General features: G+C 38.0%; 1 protein-coding gene across 2 annotated transcripts in view; it reads right to left on the reverse strand.

Annotated features, from left to right (window-relative positions):
• Positions 1 to 19,144, reverse strand: part of IGF2BP3 (insulin like growth factor 2 mRNA binding protein 3) — a 153,783-nt gene that overhangs the window by 31,687 nt on the left and 102,952 nt on the right. For both annotated transcript variants that reach the window (XM_007089055.3, XM_042968193.1), the window contains 4 exons: positions 14,005 to 14,056; positions 13,849 to 13,912; positions 4,265 to 4,546; positions 118 to 252 (listed from right to left, as the gene is read on the reverse strand). In XM_007089055.3, coding sequence (XP_007089117.1) covers positions 118 to 252; positions 4,265 to 4,546; positions 13,849 to 13,912; positions 14,005 to 14,056 — 533 coding nt within the window. The remainder of the gene's footprint in view (positions 1 to 117; positions 253 to 4,264; positions 4,547 to 13,848; positions 13,913 to 14,004; positions 14,057 to 19,144) is intronic.

The raw sequence follows: 19,144 nt of genomic DNA on the forward strand, positions 1-19,144 counted from the left end.
AGCTCTTCAGGACAGCACTGCCCTGTTTGTTGACAATGCCTAAGAATTCTGTCATAGAAGTCCAAAATAAAGCAGCATGAATATCAACCTCTTCACAGCTTAATCCTCTTTACTCACAATTTTATATCTTGAGCTTCCTTATGCATAATCTCCAGAATAGATTTACAAGCCGCAGAGGTCCCTTCAGGGGTAGACAGGATAGTAATGGACTTCTCAGCAGCACCTGCATTCTCTTTACGATGGACATCGATTCTTACAGTGAGCACAAGGAGAAAAGGAGAACTGTAAGCATGTATTCACAATTACAGAGTCTGGAATATCAACTTCAAAGTAACAGGAAAGCAAACTAGTGGAGCCACTCTGGCGAAGAGTATGGAGGTTCCTCAAAAAACTAAAAATAGAACCACCTTATAACCCAGCAATTGCACTATTGAGTATTTATCCCAAAGGACACAGAAATAAAGATTTGATGGATGCATCCTAATGTTTGTAGCAGCAGTATCAACATTAGCCAAACTAAGGAGAGAGCCCAAATATCTATCAACTGATGTAGGATAAAGAACATGTGGTGTATATATATATACACAGTGCAATATTACCCCATCAAAAACAATGAAATCTTTCCATTTGCAATGACGTGGATGGAACTAGAATGTATTATGCTAAGCGAAATAAGTCAATAGACAAAGACAAATACCTTATGATTTTCACTCATATGTAGAATTTAAGAAACAAAACAGATGAATGTATGGGAAGGGGGCAGGGAGATAACAGAGGGAAACAAACCACAAGAGACTTTTTAAAAAAAAATTTTAATGCTTATTCATTTATTGAAATAGAAACAGAGCACGAGTGGGGGAGGGGGAAGAGCAGAGAGAGAGAGACAGACAGACACAGAATCCCAAGCAGACTCCAGCCTCTGAGCTGTCAGTACAGAGTCCGATGCAGGGCTCGAACTCACGAACTATGAGATCATGACCTGAGCCGAAGTTGGACGCTTAACTGAATGAGCCACCCAGGCGCCCCATGAGAGACTCTTAATGATAGACAGCAAACTATGGGTTGATGAAGGGCGGTTGGTGGGGGATGGGCTAGACGGGGGATGGGCTAGACAGGTGATGGGTATTAAGGAGGGCACTTGTGGTGATGAGCCACAAGTGGGTACTGTATATAAGTGATGAATCACTGAATTCTACTCCTGAAACCAATACTGGACTGGTTAAAGTTTAAGTAAAAAAAATAATTTAAAAAACATGTTGTGAAGTTACAGCTACCAACACAGTAAGAGGTCCTTCATCTTACATGAAAGAAGAAACAATACATATGATAAGGTTTCTGGTTTTTTTTTTTTAATGTTTATTCACTTTTAAGAGAGAGACAGAGGGCAAGCCGGGGAGGGGCGAAGAGAGAGGGAGACACAGAATCTGAAGCAGACTCCAGACTCTGAGCTGTCAGCACAGAGCCCGATTCAGGGCTCAAAACCACAAACTAAGATAGTGACCTGAGCAGAAGTCAGACACTTAACCGACTGAGCCACCCAGGCACCCTAGGATTTCTCTTTTAAAGCTACCCATGTTAGCAGATACAAGGAATAAGTCCTATAAAGACAGATTCCCAACTTAACAATACTTCCAGGGATAAGATGAAAGGTAACCGCCCCCTTTTTAAAAATGTGCACGCTTATTTTTAATTAAATACAAAGTGAGTCTTCTGTCGTTTAAGAAGTACAAGAAAGAAAATTATCTGAAAAAGTGTGTTTGGGGAAAATTAAATACTTGTGAGTCCCTCTGGCCATTCAAACACTAAAAGAGCTACACAACGCCTGGCCTTAAGAACGGCTGCTTCACCACACCAATAACGTCAAGGTTTGCATTTCATTTTTCTAAATGTTTGAAACCTGAAGATTCATCTCTGAATTAAAAGGGCAATGAGTAGGTGGGGTGATGGGTGAGATAAAGGAGTAATATTAAGAATATATTATCATGATAAGCACTGAGTAGTGTATACAATTGCTCAATTATGGTACTATACACCTGAAAATAATACTGTACCTTAATTATACTTAAATTTAAAAACATTTCCAGAACCTTTAAAAAAAAAAAAGGCAATGTAGAAATTAAACAAATAAGAGCTGTCTAGAAATAATTTAAAAAAATATCTCAGGTTAAGTCCCAATCTCAGGAACTATCTTTCCAAACCACTATTTCAATTCCCAATCACTGTTAAGTATTGCTTATGTTCTAGTAGGTAAAATGTTAATCTAGTTTATTTCCACCCATTCACCCGTGTTAAGGATTACTAAACTCTGATCCTCTGAGAGAAGGGAATATTGCTTTATAGATCAGGGTAGTCCTCTGAGACCATTCCAGAAACAGAAGATCTAATAATGACTAGTTTCAATGGCCAAGAGTTAATTAAATCCACTGGCAGAACTCTGCAAATGAATCATCGGATATAACAAAAATTGCTTCCCTTCCCTTTCCATCCTCCATCTTCCTGCCTTAATAAAACAAACAGTTCAATTTAATTCATAGAAGCTCTTTCCTCTGACAAGGAAATGAGTAGCTTTAAAAGAATAACTCTAATCTGCCCCAGGACAAGGAAGGGAAACCATTTAATAATTAGTTTCTGCAGGTAACAGTGGATAAAGGAAAGCAAGGAGCCCTTCCATTTCAATATTAAAACCAGGCAAATTTAAGATTAAAACTTCCCCACTCCCAACATTATGAAGTCAAAGACCACTGGTTTAACACAAAGGTTACCAGTATCCCACATTTCCTGCTTCAAAGCAGGGGGAGGGAGGGCAGGATCAGACATCACCGTGCAGGTAGAGTGGGCATGCAACCCCACCAAACACAGCTCATTTCGCTTCTGCAGAAGTGAGTCAGCTAGTTCAACACTGGCATGGTGCCTGCGATAAATATGAACATCCTGTTAAGCTCAGGGGAACAAACATACATAATCAAGACCTACATAGTACCATAGCTGTACTTTCAGAGAAAGACTGCTTAACTCCATGGACCACATACAATAAAGTCATTTTCCTTACTTTACTTACAAATATAAAACGCAAAATCATCCATTCATCTTCGTAGCTGGTCCAAGGACATTTCCATTTCCATTGTTGTGTACAATGACACAGCCACCTCTCTCCAGTGCACAAACTATGGCAGCCACTGTCCCCAGAGAGGTGCTTAGTGCACTTTACAGAACAAGGGGTGAGGACAGTTCATTGTCAAGCTCTTTTGGGTCAAAAGATCCACATAGAGCCTAACAGGATGGTTAATAAGCAAATCAACATATAATGCACTGAAACTTTTAAAGAGTATCTTAGATGTATTTTTTTTTTTAATTTTTTTAACGTTTATTTATTTTTGAGACAGAGAGAGACAGAGCATGAACAGGGGAGGGGCAGAGAGAGAGAGAAGGAGACACAGAATCAGAAGCAGGCTGCAGGCTCTGAGCCATCAGCCCAGAGCCTGACGCGGGGCTCAAACTCACGGACCGTGAGATCGTGACCTGAGCTGAAGTCGGACGCTTAACCGACTGAGCCACCCAGGCGCCCCTCTTAGATGTATTTTAAGGGCACTAAATGTAATTTACATACAGTCATGTCATTCATTTGATAAATATGAGAGTCTTCTACCTAGCAGACAATGTGCTCAGCACTGGGGCTACCGTCATAAATAAAAACACACAGCTCTTGCTTTCTACTCCTGCAAAGCTAGCTCCAATGTTTAATGGACAATCTCCAATCCCTTAAAATTTGCATATTAAAACTATCAAATTAACATCCTAAAGAATAAGCTAATCCAACCACATGGCTTAATTATGGGATAAATTTGGAGCATAAACTGAATGATTCTTTACTGACATAAAGCATGATTGAAAAACTACCTCTGTACTGGACCCAGAAAATTACTTCCAAAAACACTGAAGGCGGGTATCACTGGGGGTAGGACTGGGGACAGGGATAGGGGAGTAGAGAATAGGCAAGTAGTGGCCCTTTTATTCGCCAGTGCCTCCCTCATCAGAAGTGGATTAGGTATCATTTGTTTTCCATTTATGTGTGCAAATTTGAAGTTCTCTTTGAGATTAAGGTTTTGCCTAAGATTATCAAATCACAAGGTTTTTCCAGATTCCCAAATACTGTACAAGGAGGAATCACGACCACACTCAGAAGGACATCAAGTACCAGAACTTACTGTTATTAAAATTCAAAGGGGAAAATATTAACATCCACTGCAGCCTCACCAATACTCACTTTGACTGAGTCTGTTTGGTAATGTTCCGAATGGTGGCACCTTCTTTTCCTATGATGGCTCCAACAAATTGGGTAGGGACCAGCAGGCGCAGAGGCAAGTCACACGGTTTCTGCTTGGAGATGGATCCTGGAGATCCCTGCCTCGATGAGCCCCTCTGCCCAAACCCACGACGACCCCGGGGCTGCTGTGAGGGGTTCTGCTGGGCAGCCATTTCATCAGGGATGTAGGCCACTTTCAATGTGAAGCTCTCCAACTGGAATCCATTTAGTTTGTCTAAAGCTCTGGAAGATGACAAGGAGCAGAGTATGGGAAGAGAAATTGAGTTATATATAAACCTTTCAGCAAAGCAATAACCATCTCTTTCCACTCTGGATTACCACTTCTAAAAATTCTGAACAAAGCCACTGAGCGAGTAGTAAACTCCGAACACATACAATCCAACCCCCAAACACACAGACACACGCGCACGCGTAGAAGACCAAGTTTCCAAAGGGAACATATTTGCCACTTACCAATGAAAAATAGAAAATAAAAAAGGTTAATCAACAGAGTTTGATTAAAAATGGTATTACCGGGGTGCCTGGGTGGCTCAGTCGGTTAAGCGTCCGACTTCAGCTCAGGTCATGATCTCACGGTCCGTGAGTTCAAGCCCCGCGTCGGGCTCTGGGCTGATGGCTCAGAGCCTGGAGCCTGCTTCCGATTCTGTGTCTCCCTCTCTCTCTGCCCCTCCCCCGTTCATGCTCTGTCTCTCTCTGTCTCAAAAATAAATAAACGTTAAAAAAAAAAAAATGGTATTACCCGTGAGGTTAATAACAGCTTATGAGTACCTAAATTTCAAAGAAGTGAGTGGACAGTCTTTGTCTTGTCTGGTTTTTCCAAATCAGAATGGAAAAGATGTTAGAAATATGTACATCCCCCACTTCACCCTCTTGAAAAACAAAAATATTAAAACATTTTAAGAATTGCAGGACAAATATCCCTAAAGCACTCATGGGAGACACATACAAATTAATACTTAGGCTAATCAGTCAGTCAATAAATTCTCAGCAGTTCATGAGCAAGTCTGAGAAAAAAGCAGTTCCTGACCCTGTGGAATTTATGATCTGATTTGCGGCAGAGGCAGGGGTGCTAGTGAATCAAAAAAAGCAAATGAAGCTATTTTCTACTTTATCTATCTATCCATGCATGCATCCATTTACCCACCCATCTCTCTATTTTGAGAGAAGCTCTACTTTTTTCTTCATTTTTAAACCTCATTACAGAAAAGTACCCACTCTTAAGCATACACCTCGAGGTGAATGTACATATCCAGATCCAGAATTAGGATGCACCAATGCCCCAAATGCCCCACCAGGGCATTTTTCAGTAATTTCCCCTCCCCTAGATTTCTAACACCATAGATTAATTCTGCCTGTTTCAAAATTCTATACAAGTAAGTACATATGAGTACACGTTATATAGTATCATGTCTCGCATCTCATGAGACTCATCTACATTTTTGTGTTGTACCTTACCTATTTTCTAAGCGGATAACTCAACAAAAAAATTGATAGAAAAGATATGGCCAAGATTTCAAAAGCACATAAATACTCCTAAGAATATACACTCCCCAGTATACAACAAAATTAAAAACAAAGATCCCACACTTTTTCTCTAGGGTTACTTCAAATTCTTTGCTCAGATTCTGTCCCAATGGGCACGGAGTTCAGCCCTGGCAAGGGAAAAAACAAAACCAAAGAAACAGGAATGAAGCAGTTTCTCTCTAGTTGCCCAGAGTTATCATTTCTGGTTCACATACTGCCTTCCTTATCTGCAGATTCAGTTTCTGACGTGAATGGAAAGGGGGAAAAAAAGAAGAAGATGATGATTCTAGCACCAAAAAGGGCACCAGAAGCACGGAATTGCAAGATGGGCCTACGCAACCAGACAAGGCATGCTGCTTGTTCTCAGGACCCAGAATTTTGCCCTCTGTTCTTACTTGAATCCCGTTTCATGGCTATCCCACAGTGCCTAGCACACGAGTCAACTCGTAAGAGATCACAATCGAACAGAGCTTTGTCTGTCCCCATCACCACCACCCCCCACCCCAGACACTTCCCAGAATCATTGTTAACTATGATAACATCTGCAAATGGACCAGTACTTTCCATATGTTTATACATGTGTGTCTGTGTTCAGTGCCCTCTTTAAAAGCATAACTGAACCTGAAACAAATATAACTTGGTAAGTCAACTATACTCAAATTTTTAAAACATCTTTAAAAAGAGGTAAAAATTTCCAATTTTAAAATAAGTAAGTACTAGGAGTATAATGTACAACACAGTAACAGTTAACTGTGCTTTTGGTGTATTTTAAAGTTGTTACAAGAGTAGATCCTGAACATTCTCATCTCAAGGAAATGTGTATGAGATGACAGGTGTTAGCTAATTTACATTGGTAATCATTTCATAATATATTTACATCATTGTGCCTACACCTTAAACTTACACAGTGCTGTAGGTCAATTATTTCTCAATAAAACTGGTAAATAAGAAAATTTATGAATTATACCCACAAATACACACATACATATCTGAACACACATAGAAGAAAGAACAGAGTGTGGCTTCTAGATTATCAATAATACTGCGCATTCATTTTTTAATTAAAAATTACTTTAAAATGCCTACAAAGTAAAAGCATAATTGAGTTAATATAGTTTTAGGTCTTGCTTTTTTTCCCCAAATACAGTATATCTTAGAATATTTCTCAGTGATTTCTATTTCACAGGACATTCTTTTCTTGAGTTTCACAGGCTGATGGCAGGTTCACAGCACAAATTCTTTTATCAATGCTTTTGTAACAGAACCTTAACACATTGTTCCTTTCCTTCTCCCTCTCCTCTTTTTTCTTAAGGAAAATGTGGATTAAGGACCATAAAATATTTTGGTTATTTCTAAAGGATTACAACAGCTGAGAAATTTTATGAACAATTATGATGTAAACTTATAAAAGTTGGAACTGCCCAAGTTTCAACCAATTAGGTATTCATTCAAAGCAACTTTAAACCTTTTCAAAGGCCATGGTAAAATAGATCACTGAAGGTTCTTAAAACCTAAGAGAAGCTGAACCTAATGAACGAATCAATGATATCTATGGGCAAAAGGCAATATAGTTTGCTGTAATACCCTTTTTCCCACTATACACTTGAGTATTGCCAGCTTCAGAAGAAAATAAGTAAAATTTGTGGAAATAAGTCAGTAATGCTACAAAAAAAAGGTAAAGAATTGATTTTTGGAGAGAGAGGACCATACAGACATAGACCCCTTCTCTAATGGGGCTAAACAGATATGTGTGTGTGTGTGTGTGTGTGTGTGTATATATAATATATATATTTATAATATAAATATTATATTATATATAATATATATTATATATATGTAAATTACCAGCCACTTCTAAGTATAGAGCTATCTATACTTGTATGGCCCCCAAGAAACCACTCTCTCAACTTAGCAGAAAATAGCTCCCAAACTTCTATGTTTTACTTTAAAAGGAGATTTTTCTCAGAGGGAACAAGAAAAATTCTCTCACTCAGAAAGCCAGACAGCACAGGGCTCCAGTAAATCTGTGTACGGCCTAGGTCTCAAACACTCCAGACTCAGACTGCTCCCAGCAGGGAGCATTCAGCACATACTCTGTGTATCCTACTGTCTAATTGCCAACTAAATAGAATCCTGGACCCCTCAAACCACAGTGCTCCAAACTTGGACACAGCCAAAAAGGGTTAGGAGTAACCTAACTGTGAGCAATGGCTTCCTTATGATTAAAGATTCTAAGTGTTTGAATTTTAGGTCAACTGCTGTCGTCTTTTTATGCCTGAAGTTTGAATTTCAGCTATGTCATCTGGTGGTCTGCCGAGTCCATGGGGCCAACATTATAATATTTTCACCAAACCTACTATATATGTAAGATGTGTGATAAACAATTATCATAATTATTCATAACACATGTATTTCAGTTCAACTGAACTCAAAGATGTTTATCCAACAAGTACATTACTCAGGATCCTGTTTCCCATCATTACAAGACTGCTCTGATGTGGTTTTAAGGGTTATTCAGAAGGTCCTAAGTAGTTTTGCTAGCTGGTAGCACTTAATTGTATGGATAAAAAGTTTACCGGGGTGGGTCACAGCATAGAGCTGAAAAGACCATGAGAGAGAGACTAAGTGGTTTAAGTCAATGATGAGGAAGAGAGAGAAAGAATAATTGAGGCCCATAGAAGTTCATCTTGTCCAAAATACATACAGTTCTGAGCAGTACAAAGGAAGATCGACCAGGGACCAGAATTCTATTTCAACTTAAACAGTAAGTAGCCAAGTAACTTGGAAAGGTCTTTTTCTTGTTTGGCATTAGCCTTCTCGCTGACAAAACTAAAAGATTAGATTTATGGTCTCCTTCAACTCTAAAATTCCAGATCTCACTATTGTATATCACACAGTTCCTAACAAAATGAGGTTTAGCTGTTATGAAAAAGTCACACAGTTCTGTTTTTTCCTTGTAGCAAGAATAAGAGTTTGAGGCACAATTCATGAATAATTACTACACTTTGGGGTGCCTGGGTGGCTCAGCTGGTTAAGCATCCAACTTCAGCTCAGGTCATGATCTCACAGTTTCATGAGTTCAAGCCCTGCATTGGGCTCTGTGCCGACAGCTTGGAACCTGAAGCCTGCCTCAGATTCTGTGTCTCCCTCTCTCTCTTGCCTTTCTCCTGCTTGTGCTCTCTCAAAAATAAACAAACATAAAAATTTTTTTTTTGAATTACTAAATATCTGGTAATAACATTGCAGGGATGCAACCTAAATATTTATCTGCAAAGGCATTTATTACTAAAATGGTTCTAAAAGGGGAAAGGTAACTGCAAGCAACCTAGATGTGCAGTAGAGGACTAGATACATAAGACTGCAGCAGGGACAAAAATAATACACAGAGATTACAAATGGTATAAATACAGTTAATGGCAAGACAATCTGCAAAACTCTACAAAATTACCTTTGTCACTTTTTAATTAAGTTAGGACATGGGACAATGTCTACTAAACTTGATGGCAAATTTAACAGTGTTATCTCTGAATGGCAAAATGACAAGAAATTCCACTGTCTCACTGCTTCATCAGTCATTTCTTTTCCCAAAACCTTCTATTTACATAATTTTCATAAAGATAAATTTCCTCCCCCTTAGCCATCAGTCATATTATTTCAAAAACTCCTTCAAATGGATGTAAAGCATCTGCAATGACAGCTTCAAACTATAGACTGTATTCCTATTCTCTAACAAACAAATAAACATCAGAAATAAGAACCCTAGGAGCACCTGGGTGGTCAGTCGGTTAAGCATCCGACTCTTGATTTTGGTTCAGGTCATGATCTCGAGGTTCTTGAGTTCACACCCACATCAGGCTCTGTGCTGACAGTGCAGAGCCTGCTTGGGATCCTGTGTGTGTCTCTCTCTGCTCCTCCCCTGCTCCTGCTCTCTATCTCAACAACAACAACCAAACAAAACAAACAAAAACTTTTAAAAAATCCTAAAGAAAAGAAAGCATAAGAACTAAATGCCTACAAATTCTGAAGGGTTATTTTTTTTTGTCACACATTACAAACCTTCGAATAAGGTCTGTCCTTGACTGTGTTATCTAAGTGTCTCCAGAACACAGAGGAAATAGGTGATCTAGAGACCCAGATCTAGAGATCTTAGAGCTTGTCTTGCTCTAAGGAACAGTACTAAAATATGTACTTCTGTTTTTAATGGTTTTTTAAAAGTTTTCCTCATTTTTTACCCATTTTAAAAATTATTTTAACGAATCAGTAAAGACTTAAGATTAAAACAAATATATGTATCTCCTAGTAATGTATTAATTATTAACCTTCATTTTTCTTAGCCAGAAGGTGGCAGAGATTTCCATGTTAAATTTTTAGAGACATAGCCTTACTGAAGAATCCTCTTAAAAGTGGCAACCATAGAGGTTTCAGTAATAAAGAGGCAGTCACAGACCTTTTTCAACTAGGATGCGAATTCCTTAGTGTCGGTGGCCAGTTCTGTTTTGGAGACATTCTGTTGGTTTTTCTCAACAGCCTCATTAGCTAAGGACTGTAATTATTCCCCCTTTACAAGATTGGGGTGAGCTCAAACAGATTAATCTGACCAGAGTCACAGCGAGAAAAGTGGTGGCGCAGAGTCCATTCTATGGAACTGGACTCCGGAATATATCCTCTTAGCCTCTGTGCTCTACTCATACCACATAAGCACATCCCAGTTACGTGGACTCTGAGTAACAGATGATAAGGAAAGAAGTCAAATGAGATTATCAATTCAGCTCTGATTACCTGAAGGTGTGAGCTCAGATGGCTGCCAAGGAAAGGCTGTGGAGAAATCATGCCAGGCTAGTGTAAGCAGCAGACAGTCATGCTAGAGCCCAGAGAGCAGGCATCCAAGGTTCAGTGGGGCCAGTCCTAGAGGGACCAACCTTCCCCAGCTCAAACCACTTCAAGCTACTCTAGAAGCAACCCAGAACCAGAGGGCTGAATGTGAGGTCCTGTTTACTGGGTGCCTATGTGCCAGGCCATTTGATAAGACCATTTTCTGTAAGTATGATGTGTATATGCATGAATATATTTGGTTTTTGTCAATTCTCATGTTGCAGCTGAGAAAACTAAAGATCAGAGAAGGTTATAGTCAGAGTCCTGTGACCCCAGAATCCATACTTTCTCCATTATATCCAATGTCTCTCAAATAAAATTCTCACAGAACGAGAATGTACTCCACATCTTTTTTCAAAACTTACTAAAGAAGTTTAACAGACAATCTTCACAGCATTGCTTCACAAAATTGGTTTTGTCCATTTTTTAAAACTATTAACTTTCTCTAAATACACAATTGTTTTCTAATTCTCTTTGATTTCAGGAATTCTTGATGGGGAGAAAACCCAATATCTTATAAAGAAACTCAACTTGGTCAGGAATTAAAATCAGGTGATCCCCTTCCATTACTTTTGTCACAGGGGGGCCCATCCTTGAGGTCAAGGACTTTGCCTTTATTCATTCCTATCTTTTGGTCAATAGCTGGTAATCAATAAATGTTACCTGATTAACTATTAGAATAAGGGATATGATGACTACTTCCCTCATTGAACTGTCCAATTTATTTGTTTAGGTTACCTAACTACCTACATTAAAAATTCCTAAACATTTTTTCCTCCCTCCTTGGGATCAACAGGACCCTGCCAATTTCTAACAACCACTACAAAGTATCTTTAGATTAAAAAAAATGTCTCCACATTCACATTGCTGTCATGTTAAGATTAATGTCCACAGTACTGCTTTGACTAGCCAGTCTACACTTCTTGTGCTTGTACTCTTAAGAAGTTGGAATTTTTTTAAGGGGGAGGGGAGTGCTAAATGTCAACCTGTCTCTACTTAAGGTCCTTCTATGTCTCTTCAAAGCTACGTAAGTTAAGTCTCCTTATAAGTAAGTAACTGTTGGGGCACCTGGGTGGCTCAGTTGGTTAAGTGTCCAACACTCAATTTTGGATCAAGTCATGATCTCACAGATAGTGAGATAAAGCCCTGCGACGGGCTCTGCACTGACAGTGTGGAGCCTGCTTATGATTCTGTCTCTGTCTCTCTCTGTCTCTCTGATCCTCTCTCATTTGTGCTCTCTCTCAAAACAAATAAACATTAAAAAAAAAAAATAAGTATTAAGTATTTCCACCTTTACCTAGCCTCACATAAGTTTTCAAATAAGACAACTAGGAAAGGCCTCGATCTCTGAATATCCTTAGATTTAGAATGTTATCTCATATATTCTGTGTAACAGAGAGATGACTCTACCAAGTATTCATTACAGATCTTTGTAAAGACTGAAGTATAGAAGAAAAAATGGAGCTTCTGCGTTCTTACTGCCCTCACTTTGATACCCCAATCTACTTTCCCGTTTTTCCCCTAACATGATTTGGTTGAAGAAAAAGTTTGTTTTACAACTTGCATCATAATTTCTATAATATCCAAACACCTTCTATGAACTTGAATTTTTTCAAATGAAGGAAGGATACAAACAGAAGTAAAAATAATATACCTTTAAACATATCCAAAGTTTCATTATTAAAACATTAAAGGTGAATCCCCTCGATCAGCAAAGTCTGATGAAGCCCCATGTTAGGGAGAATAAAGGGAAATGGACTTTCAGGGTGCTGACGAAAATTTAAAGTAGTTCAAACTCTATGAAGGCTAACTTGCCAGCTTCGCTATCCAACAACAAAAAAGTACATACATCCTGACTTAGTAAATTTAACTCCAGGAATTTAACCCTAAGGCGATATTCACATATATGCAAAATGACATGCAAAAAGGGATTCACTATAGCACTGTTCATAACTGCTAAAAATTTAATAAACAACTTAATACCCATTTTGGGACTAAGTCATTCCACATCCATACAGTCAAATCCTAAGGTATCATGTGTGCAAAAAGGAGGAAATATTCACACATCTGTCTTCTGTGTTGTTAGTTACCTCTGAGAAAGGAAACAAAGTAATTGGGGACAATATTGGAAGGCAGATTTGCACTGTATACATCTCTGCACCTTGTAAAATTTTGAACCATGTTAATATCACCATTTAAAAAAATAAAGCTCCATTTGGGTTATGCAAATTTCCATCTCCCCAGCCCTATCTTTCCTTTCATAGTCCCTCCCTGAGTGGGTACTACTTTTGGTAACCTAGCTCTATTCCCACCCTTGCAGGGGGTTTCATCTTTTCCTTTTAGGGCTCAGGGTCAGCCAGCATGGTCTTTCCTCTCACCTTTCCACACAGAGACAACAGGCAGTCTGTTCCTGCCTGTACTTTATCTGGAGGTGGTTAAGACTTCCATGGTCTATTGACACTCAGCACTTGCATGCCATTCCTAGGCATGTTTGTGCTCTGAGTAGCTCTATCCAAGGCAGTGTGTGTGGCATCCTCACTTTCTTTTCTCTAGTGCTCAGCCAGTTCATTAGATCACTCCCAAGCCTACAGAATTATCTTTTCCTAGGGGAGATTTTTTGATCTGCAAAGTTTTGCCTCTCTCAATTGCATTGGAATATGTTTTTCAAATCAAAAAGCAAATTACATTGATCCAATGTCTGCATGCTCCTAAATTATAATTGTCATCAATAAAAAAAAAATCAGTGACCAAGAAAACTTAACATTTAACACCGGTGGTAGTTTAACAGATGATCAACTTACCAGCTTTACATAAAATAGCAATGTTATGTATGAATAAGCACAACAAGTCTTTACGTAATTTGGCAAGGATACCCAGGCCCAGAGCTTTTTGCAAATAGGATGTAATGCAGCGTCATACAATACCACTCTATTATTGGCATTAAAGACATATGAAAAATGTAGTAAAACTTTACTAATACAGATTCTTATTAGACATTCAAATTTAAAAAGAATTTCAGGGTCAAACTGTGCAAAATAAAATTTATTTCTGCTACCCAACAGCCCAAAATGTAAGCACTAAACTTAACCTAGTTATTACGTATAGATTAAAAGTTTCAAACTGCTTACTGTCTAGCTTGGTCCTTACTGGAATAGGTTACATTTACGACTGCAGTTTCCGAGTCAGTGTTCACTAGAGGAAGAGAAAAGTGAAGAAAAAAAAAGTTAGTTTTCTTTCTATTTCCTTCCTTTTAAAAATTTGAACGCAATTGAGAAGACATGTACCTTGCTCACAGCTTTCCACCACTCCATACTGGACTAGTAAACTATCCAGCACCTATCAGGAGGGGGAGAAAAAATTACAAATTTTCAATTTCCCAAGTTATTAACAAGGGCAGAAATAGGTTTTAAAATCACAAAGTAACTGTGATGGAAAAGAGCCAAAAAAAAAAAGAAATTAACTGGGGTTTTGGGACTAAAGAAGCAAGGGAAGGGCACCATAGAAAGTTCGTAGAGGGCTTCTCTCTCCTGCCTACTTCCAGATCCCTGACTTTAACCTCATTTCCTTTGGCGAAACAAGAAGTTAAGTGGCTCAGCAAGGTGTTCAAAGCCATAACCGCCTGATTCCTGAGGCTGGAGAATAAAGAAGCATGTAATTCTCATACATTCATCAACACATCATCATTTGAGACAAGGCCCCAAATAAAATGTTCCTTTTCAAAGAACTTCCTTTTACAGCTACTATGGGCACATCAGAACAGACTACTCTCAAGGCAGACTGGTAGTATGAAGAGAATAGTTGATATTCTACCTGTCTTAAAGATTAGCCTAAATGACCTGAAATTAATTTAATACTGTTGGAAAATGTACAATTTGAAACTATGTTTTTACCATTTTTCCTGTAGTTGCATTATTCTGAGCATGTTATTCTAAAGAGAAGCTGTTAAAACAGTAACTAAATTCTTTTATAGTATAAAATGTAGATGTACATCTCATCGTCTCATCAGTATAAACCAAATTTGACTGTCCTTAGCTTCCAAGAACTGTAAAAAGTCTTTCTTGAAAAGTAAAACAAGTTTTTATTAATTTATAGTGACCCACTTATCAGTTTAATTGCAAAATTAAAGGACAGCCCCTTCAGAATGTTTTCTGTCTCCAAGAACATAGTAAACCAGTGAGAAACACATTAAATAAATTTTTATGTTAAGTCCCAACTTTATGCAATTTCTTCTAAACAAACGTTCATCTCATGTGGTATCTTTCAGGCATTTATTTTGTCTACAGATTCCAGTTTGAAATTTATAGCAAGGTTTGTCTAGGGGTGAGCTTCAATTTTTTTTCCCCCATTTTAAAATAGGGTAAATACTTATTTGTTAATGGAATAGTTACCTATTTTTATACTGCATGTGGTGAATTTTGATGTGGTGAATTCCCTTTGAGTGGGGCCTATCACAGAAGCACACTAATCTTTGTCTCTAATTATAGCTATTGTTAAGTCATAAAGCTCAATATTTTATTTTTAATTCAGACTACTTAGCTGACTACATAAATTTTCATTTGCTGGGTCTTGGCCACTAAAATGTACAGTCTGCATCAACAGGAATTTTTTTGTACTATCCCTAGTGCCTAGAATGTACAGGCACAAAAAGATATTTAAATAGTTCATAAGTGAAGTGAACACTTACCCAGAGGAAATCCTAGTATAGCTTATTAGAAACAATACTCTTTATAATAGTGCTTACGTGGTTTACAGGTGAATTTCCTGTGCATGTAGTATTGATCACCGACTATTTTATAAAGGCCAAAAAACAGGACACCTCTCACAATGCCATCCAAAGAGGTAATAAGCAGCATATAATGCCTTTGAAAACATTTTTTAAGGCAACCTATAATTTTAAATCACAAATTTTTCAATACCAAAAAATTATGGTACGTAAGTTAACAGAATTCTAACAAGGCACTTTAATTCATTCCATTTTAAGTAAAGCAGCAGGAAAGGTAAATCCAGTATTTAAGATTTAGCTTTTAAGTGGAAGGCACTCTAAAAGGTGGAGATGGTGGTGGTAGTGATACAGAAGGAGTGTAGGCATTAGGAGTGAATGCCAGTTTAATGTTAATTTAAATAAAACATCATTCTTAATTCTTTCTAAAAACAATTTGTTCAGTAATACATTAGTCTCCACATAGTTTAGCTTATACCACCTTAACTTGTACTACTATACATATATATACATACATATATTTATATTTAAATATAGAATATATACACATACACAGGCATAAAATAAATACTTTTTTTTTAACTTACAAAAATCAAGGAAATAGACCTCAAAATTTTCAATGCATATATTGTAGAAAGCGTAATATGTTCAAAACAAAATTGCTTGGGGGCACCTGGCTGGCTCAGTTGGTAGAACATGCAACTGATTTCGGGGTCATAAATTCGAGCCCCAGGTTGGCTGTGGAGTTTACTAAAGAAAAAAAAAAGAAGAAGAAAGAAAAAAAATACCAAAATTGCTTGTAGTTGCACCTTCTATTGCTATAATAAATGCTACTGGTTGTCAACGATGTGTTAAAATGTGTAACATCTCTATCAAAGTAATTAGGAACTACAATCTAAAACTAGTGAACTTTATTATATGTAAATTATAATAAAATTAGTGAATTTTATTGTATGTAAATTATACTTAAATAAAACTGACTCTAAAAACCAAAAAAAAACAAACAAAAAAAACAAACAAAAACAAAAACAAAAAACAAAACTCTAATCCTTCAAAACAAAATAAAACAAAACAAAACCAATCAGAGGTGCCTGGGTGGCTCAGTCAGTTAAGTGGTTAACTCTTGGCTCAGGGCTTCGTGGGTTCAAGTCCCGCATCTAGCAGCTCCCACACTGGCTCTCTCCCTCTCTCTTTCTGCCCCTTCCCCAATCACACTGTCTCTGTTTCTCTCAAAATAAATAAATAAACTTAAACAAACAAAACAAAAAACCCAGGCCCAACATCAATAATTAAGAAGTACTAGTTAAGAAACAAGTTAACAACACAACCTGTATTTGGATTTCAATGGGTCTTTGTTGTTTTAATTCAAAGCTTTATACAAAAATTTGGGGGGCTAATCACAAGTGAGAGATGGAGGAAGGACTGTTAATAGCCCAATCAGATTTCCAAATCCCAAAAGGGTTTCCATCCCCCAAATGATTAGGCAGTGCTATAGCAACCCGTTTCCCTTCAGTCTATTAGTTAGTCATTTATTTGAATGTGCTATGTCAAGCAGGACTACTGAATTCGATCATGCCAGTTCAACCCACTCGAAGAGTAAATACAACTTACCCTTGATAAGTTCTGACATTTTGATTCACCCTGCATTAACTAGGAAGACAGACATTCCAGTTATCTGTCACTGAAACCACCCACCCACTAGGTTCTGGTCTCCTCTCAGGTGTTAGAACATCTTGTATTTTCTACCTCTCCCATCTATTTCGGCTACAAATGTTTTAAATTAAACAGCCTTGTCTAAAGGTAAAAAATAAAATAAAGACTTCCATTGCCCATTTCCAACGTTTCCACAAATCTCTTAAATTCCCAGTCCTAAATGAAATTATTTTACTCAAGCCAGAAAGGAAACATTTCTCTCTGCTTCAGTAAGTTTTAAATTCCAACTGGAGGGGAAAGAAGGCATCAAAACAAAGCCCCAGAGAAAATGTCTTAGTGGAATGTCCCTTTTTTATATATTTAGGACTTAAAATTAAATCTCAAATATTCAGCCTTTTTAAAAAAAAGTTCCTCCAAATGCAGAAATAGAATCTCATGATAAATGCAAAGATTAGCATTGTCCCTTCACACAGCTGCAGAGAATTAAGATCATTCACAATTGTGTAGGGTGGAAACAATCTAAATGCTCATCACCTAATGAATGGATAGACAAAATGTAGTACAGCCATACAATGGAATAGTATTTGGCCACAAAATGGAATGAAGTACTGACATATGCTACAACATGAATGAACATTGAAAACATTATGTTAAGTAAAAGAAGCCAATAACACACACCCACACACAAAATACGTATTAAGTGATTCCATTACTAGGAAACATCCAGAAAAGGGAAATCTAGGGGCACCTGGTGGCTCAGTTGGTTAAGTGCCCAACTCTTGGTTTCGCTCAAGTCATGATCTCACAGTTCGTGAGATTGAGCCCCATGTCAGGCTCTGGGCTGACAGCACGGAGCTTGCTTGGGATTCTTTCTGCCTCTCTCTCTGTCCCTCCAATGGTTATACTGTCTCTGTCTCTCTCAAAAATAAATAAATTTAAAAGGGGGGGGGGAAATCTATAGAGGCAGAAAGTACATTAGTTGTTGCATAGCGCTGGTGAGTGGGAATGTAGAGGGTGGTAGCAGAAGAGGTTGCTTTTTGAGACAATTAAAAAGGTTCAACATCAACTATGGTGATGGTTGCACTTATCCATTATACTAGAAAACACTGAAAAACACACTTTAAGTGGGTGAACTGTATGTGAATTATATCTCATTAAAGCTGTTAAAGAATAACTAAGATCAGTATTACTAGATAATAGCCTAGGTTTTGGTTTGTTTGTTTTTTTTTAGCACTGAAGAATACTGAAGTGTAATAAACTGCACAAAATTTGATCAGTTTTGCCATTATGTATACTCTCCTGAGACCATCACCATTATCAAGGTAAGTTTCTTCATGCCCCTCTTCAATCTAGTAGGCTGGTCTATTCATACACAAAACACTGAGATAAAGATAGTTGAAAAACGATCTTTGTCTCACACATGATCAGATTTCGTCTGCCACAGCAGCACCACATCCACCACCACCACCCTTGCCCCAACGAAACTAGTTGTGACTCAGCTGATCCCCTATGGGCATGGAGTAATTCATGCTCTGCAGACAGACCTTCTGCTGACTACTTATTCTTTATACCCGCTGCTCCTGAGGTCCTATCAGCTCTGAACTATCTGAACTGAGAGTCTGACTGGTATCCTACCTCCGGTCCACCACCCCGTGACTATTCTCCTGGTACAAGTTACTACTCTTCAGTGGCTTCAAACTACTGACAGAAACTGTCACAACTTCAACCTGGTACAGGAGATCATCAGTGATCTGGTGCTGCCTACCTCTCCCATCATCTTCAATACACTTCCCACACACCTACTGCTCCAGTCACACCCTGAAGACTGAGTAAAGCACCCTCGTTTCCATAGCACCTGAGCTCACCTAATCCTATAAATGAAAGCAGTGTCATTTTATAATCTCTTCACTGATCTTCATTCTCCCACTAGACTAGTCATTATTAACCATAGTGATGTGATCAGTTGTCAGGTGTGTCACAAATAATCTTTTCCTAACGGTTATACTGACTTCCATACTTAAGCTATTTATGATACAACAATAGAATCTAAA

This window comes from Panthera tigris, chromosome A2 (genome assembly GCF_018350195.1).
Source record: "Panthera tigris isolate Pti1 chromosome A2, P.tigris_Pti1_mat1.1, whole genome shotgun sequence".
NCBI classification, from domain to species: domain Eukaryota; kingdom Metazoa; phylum Chordata; class Mammalia; order Carnivora; family Felidae; genus Panthera; species Panthera tigris.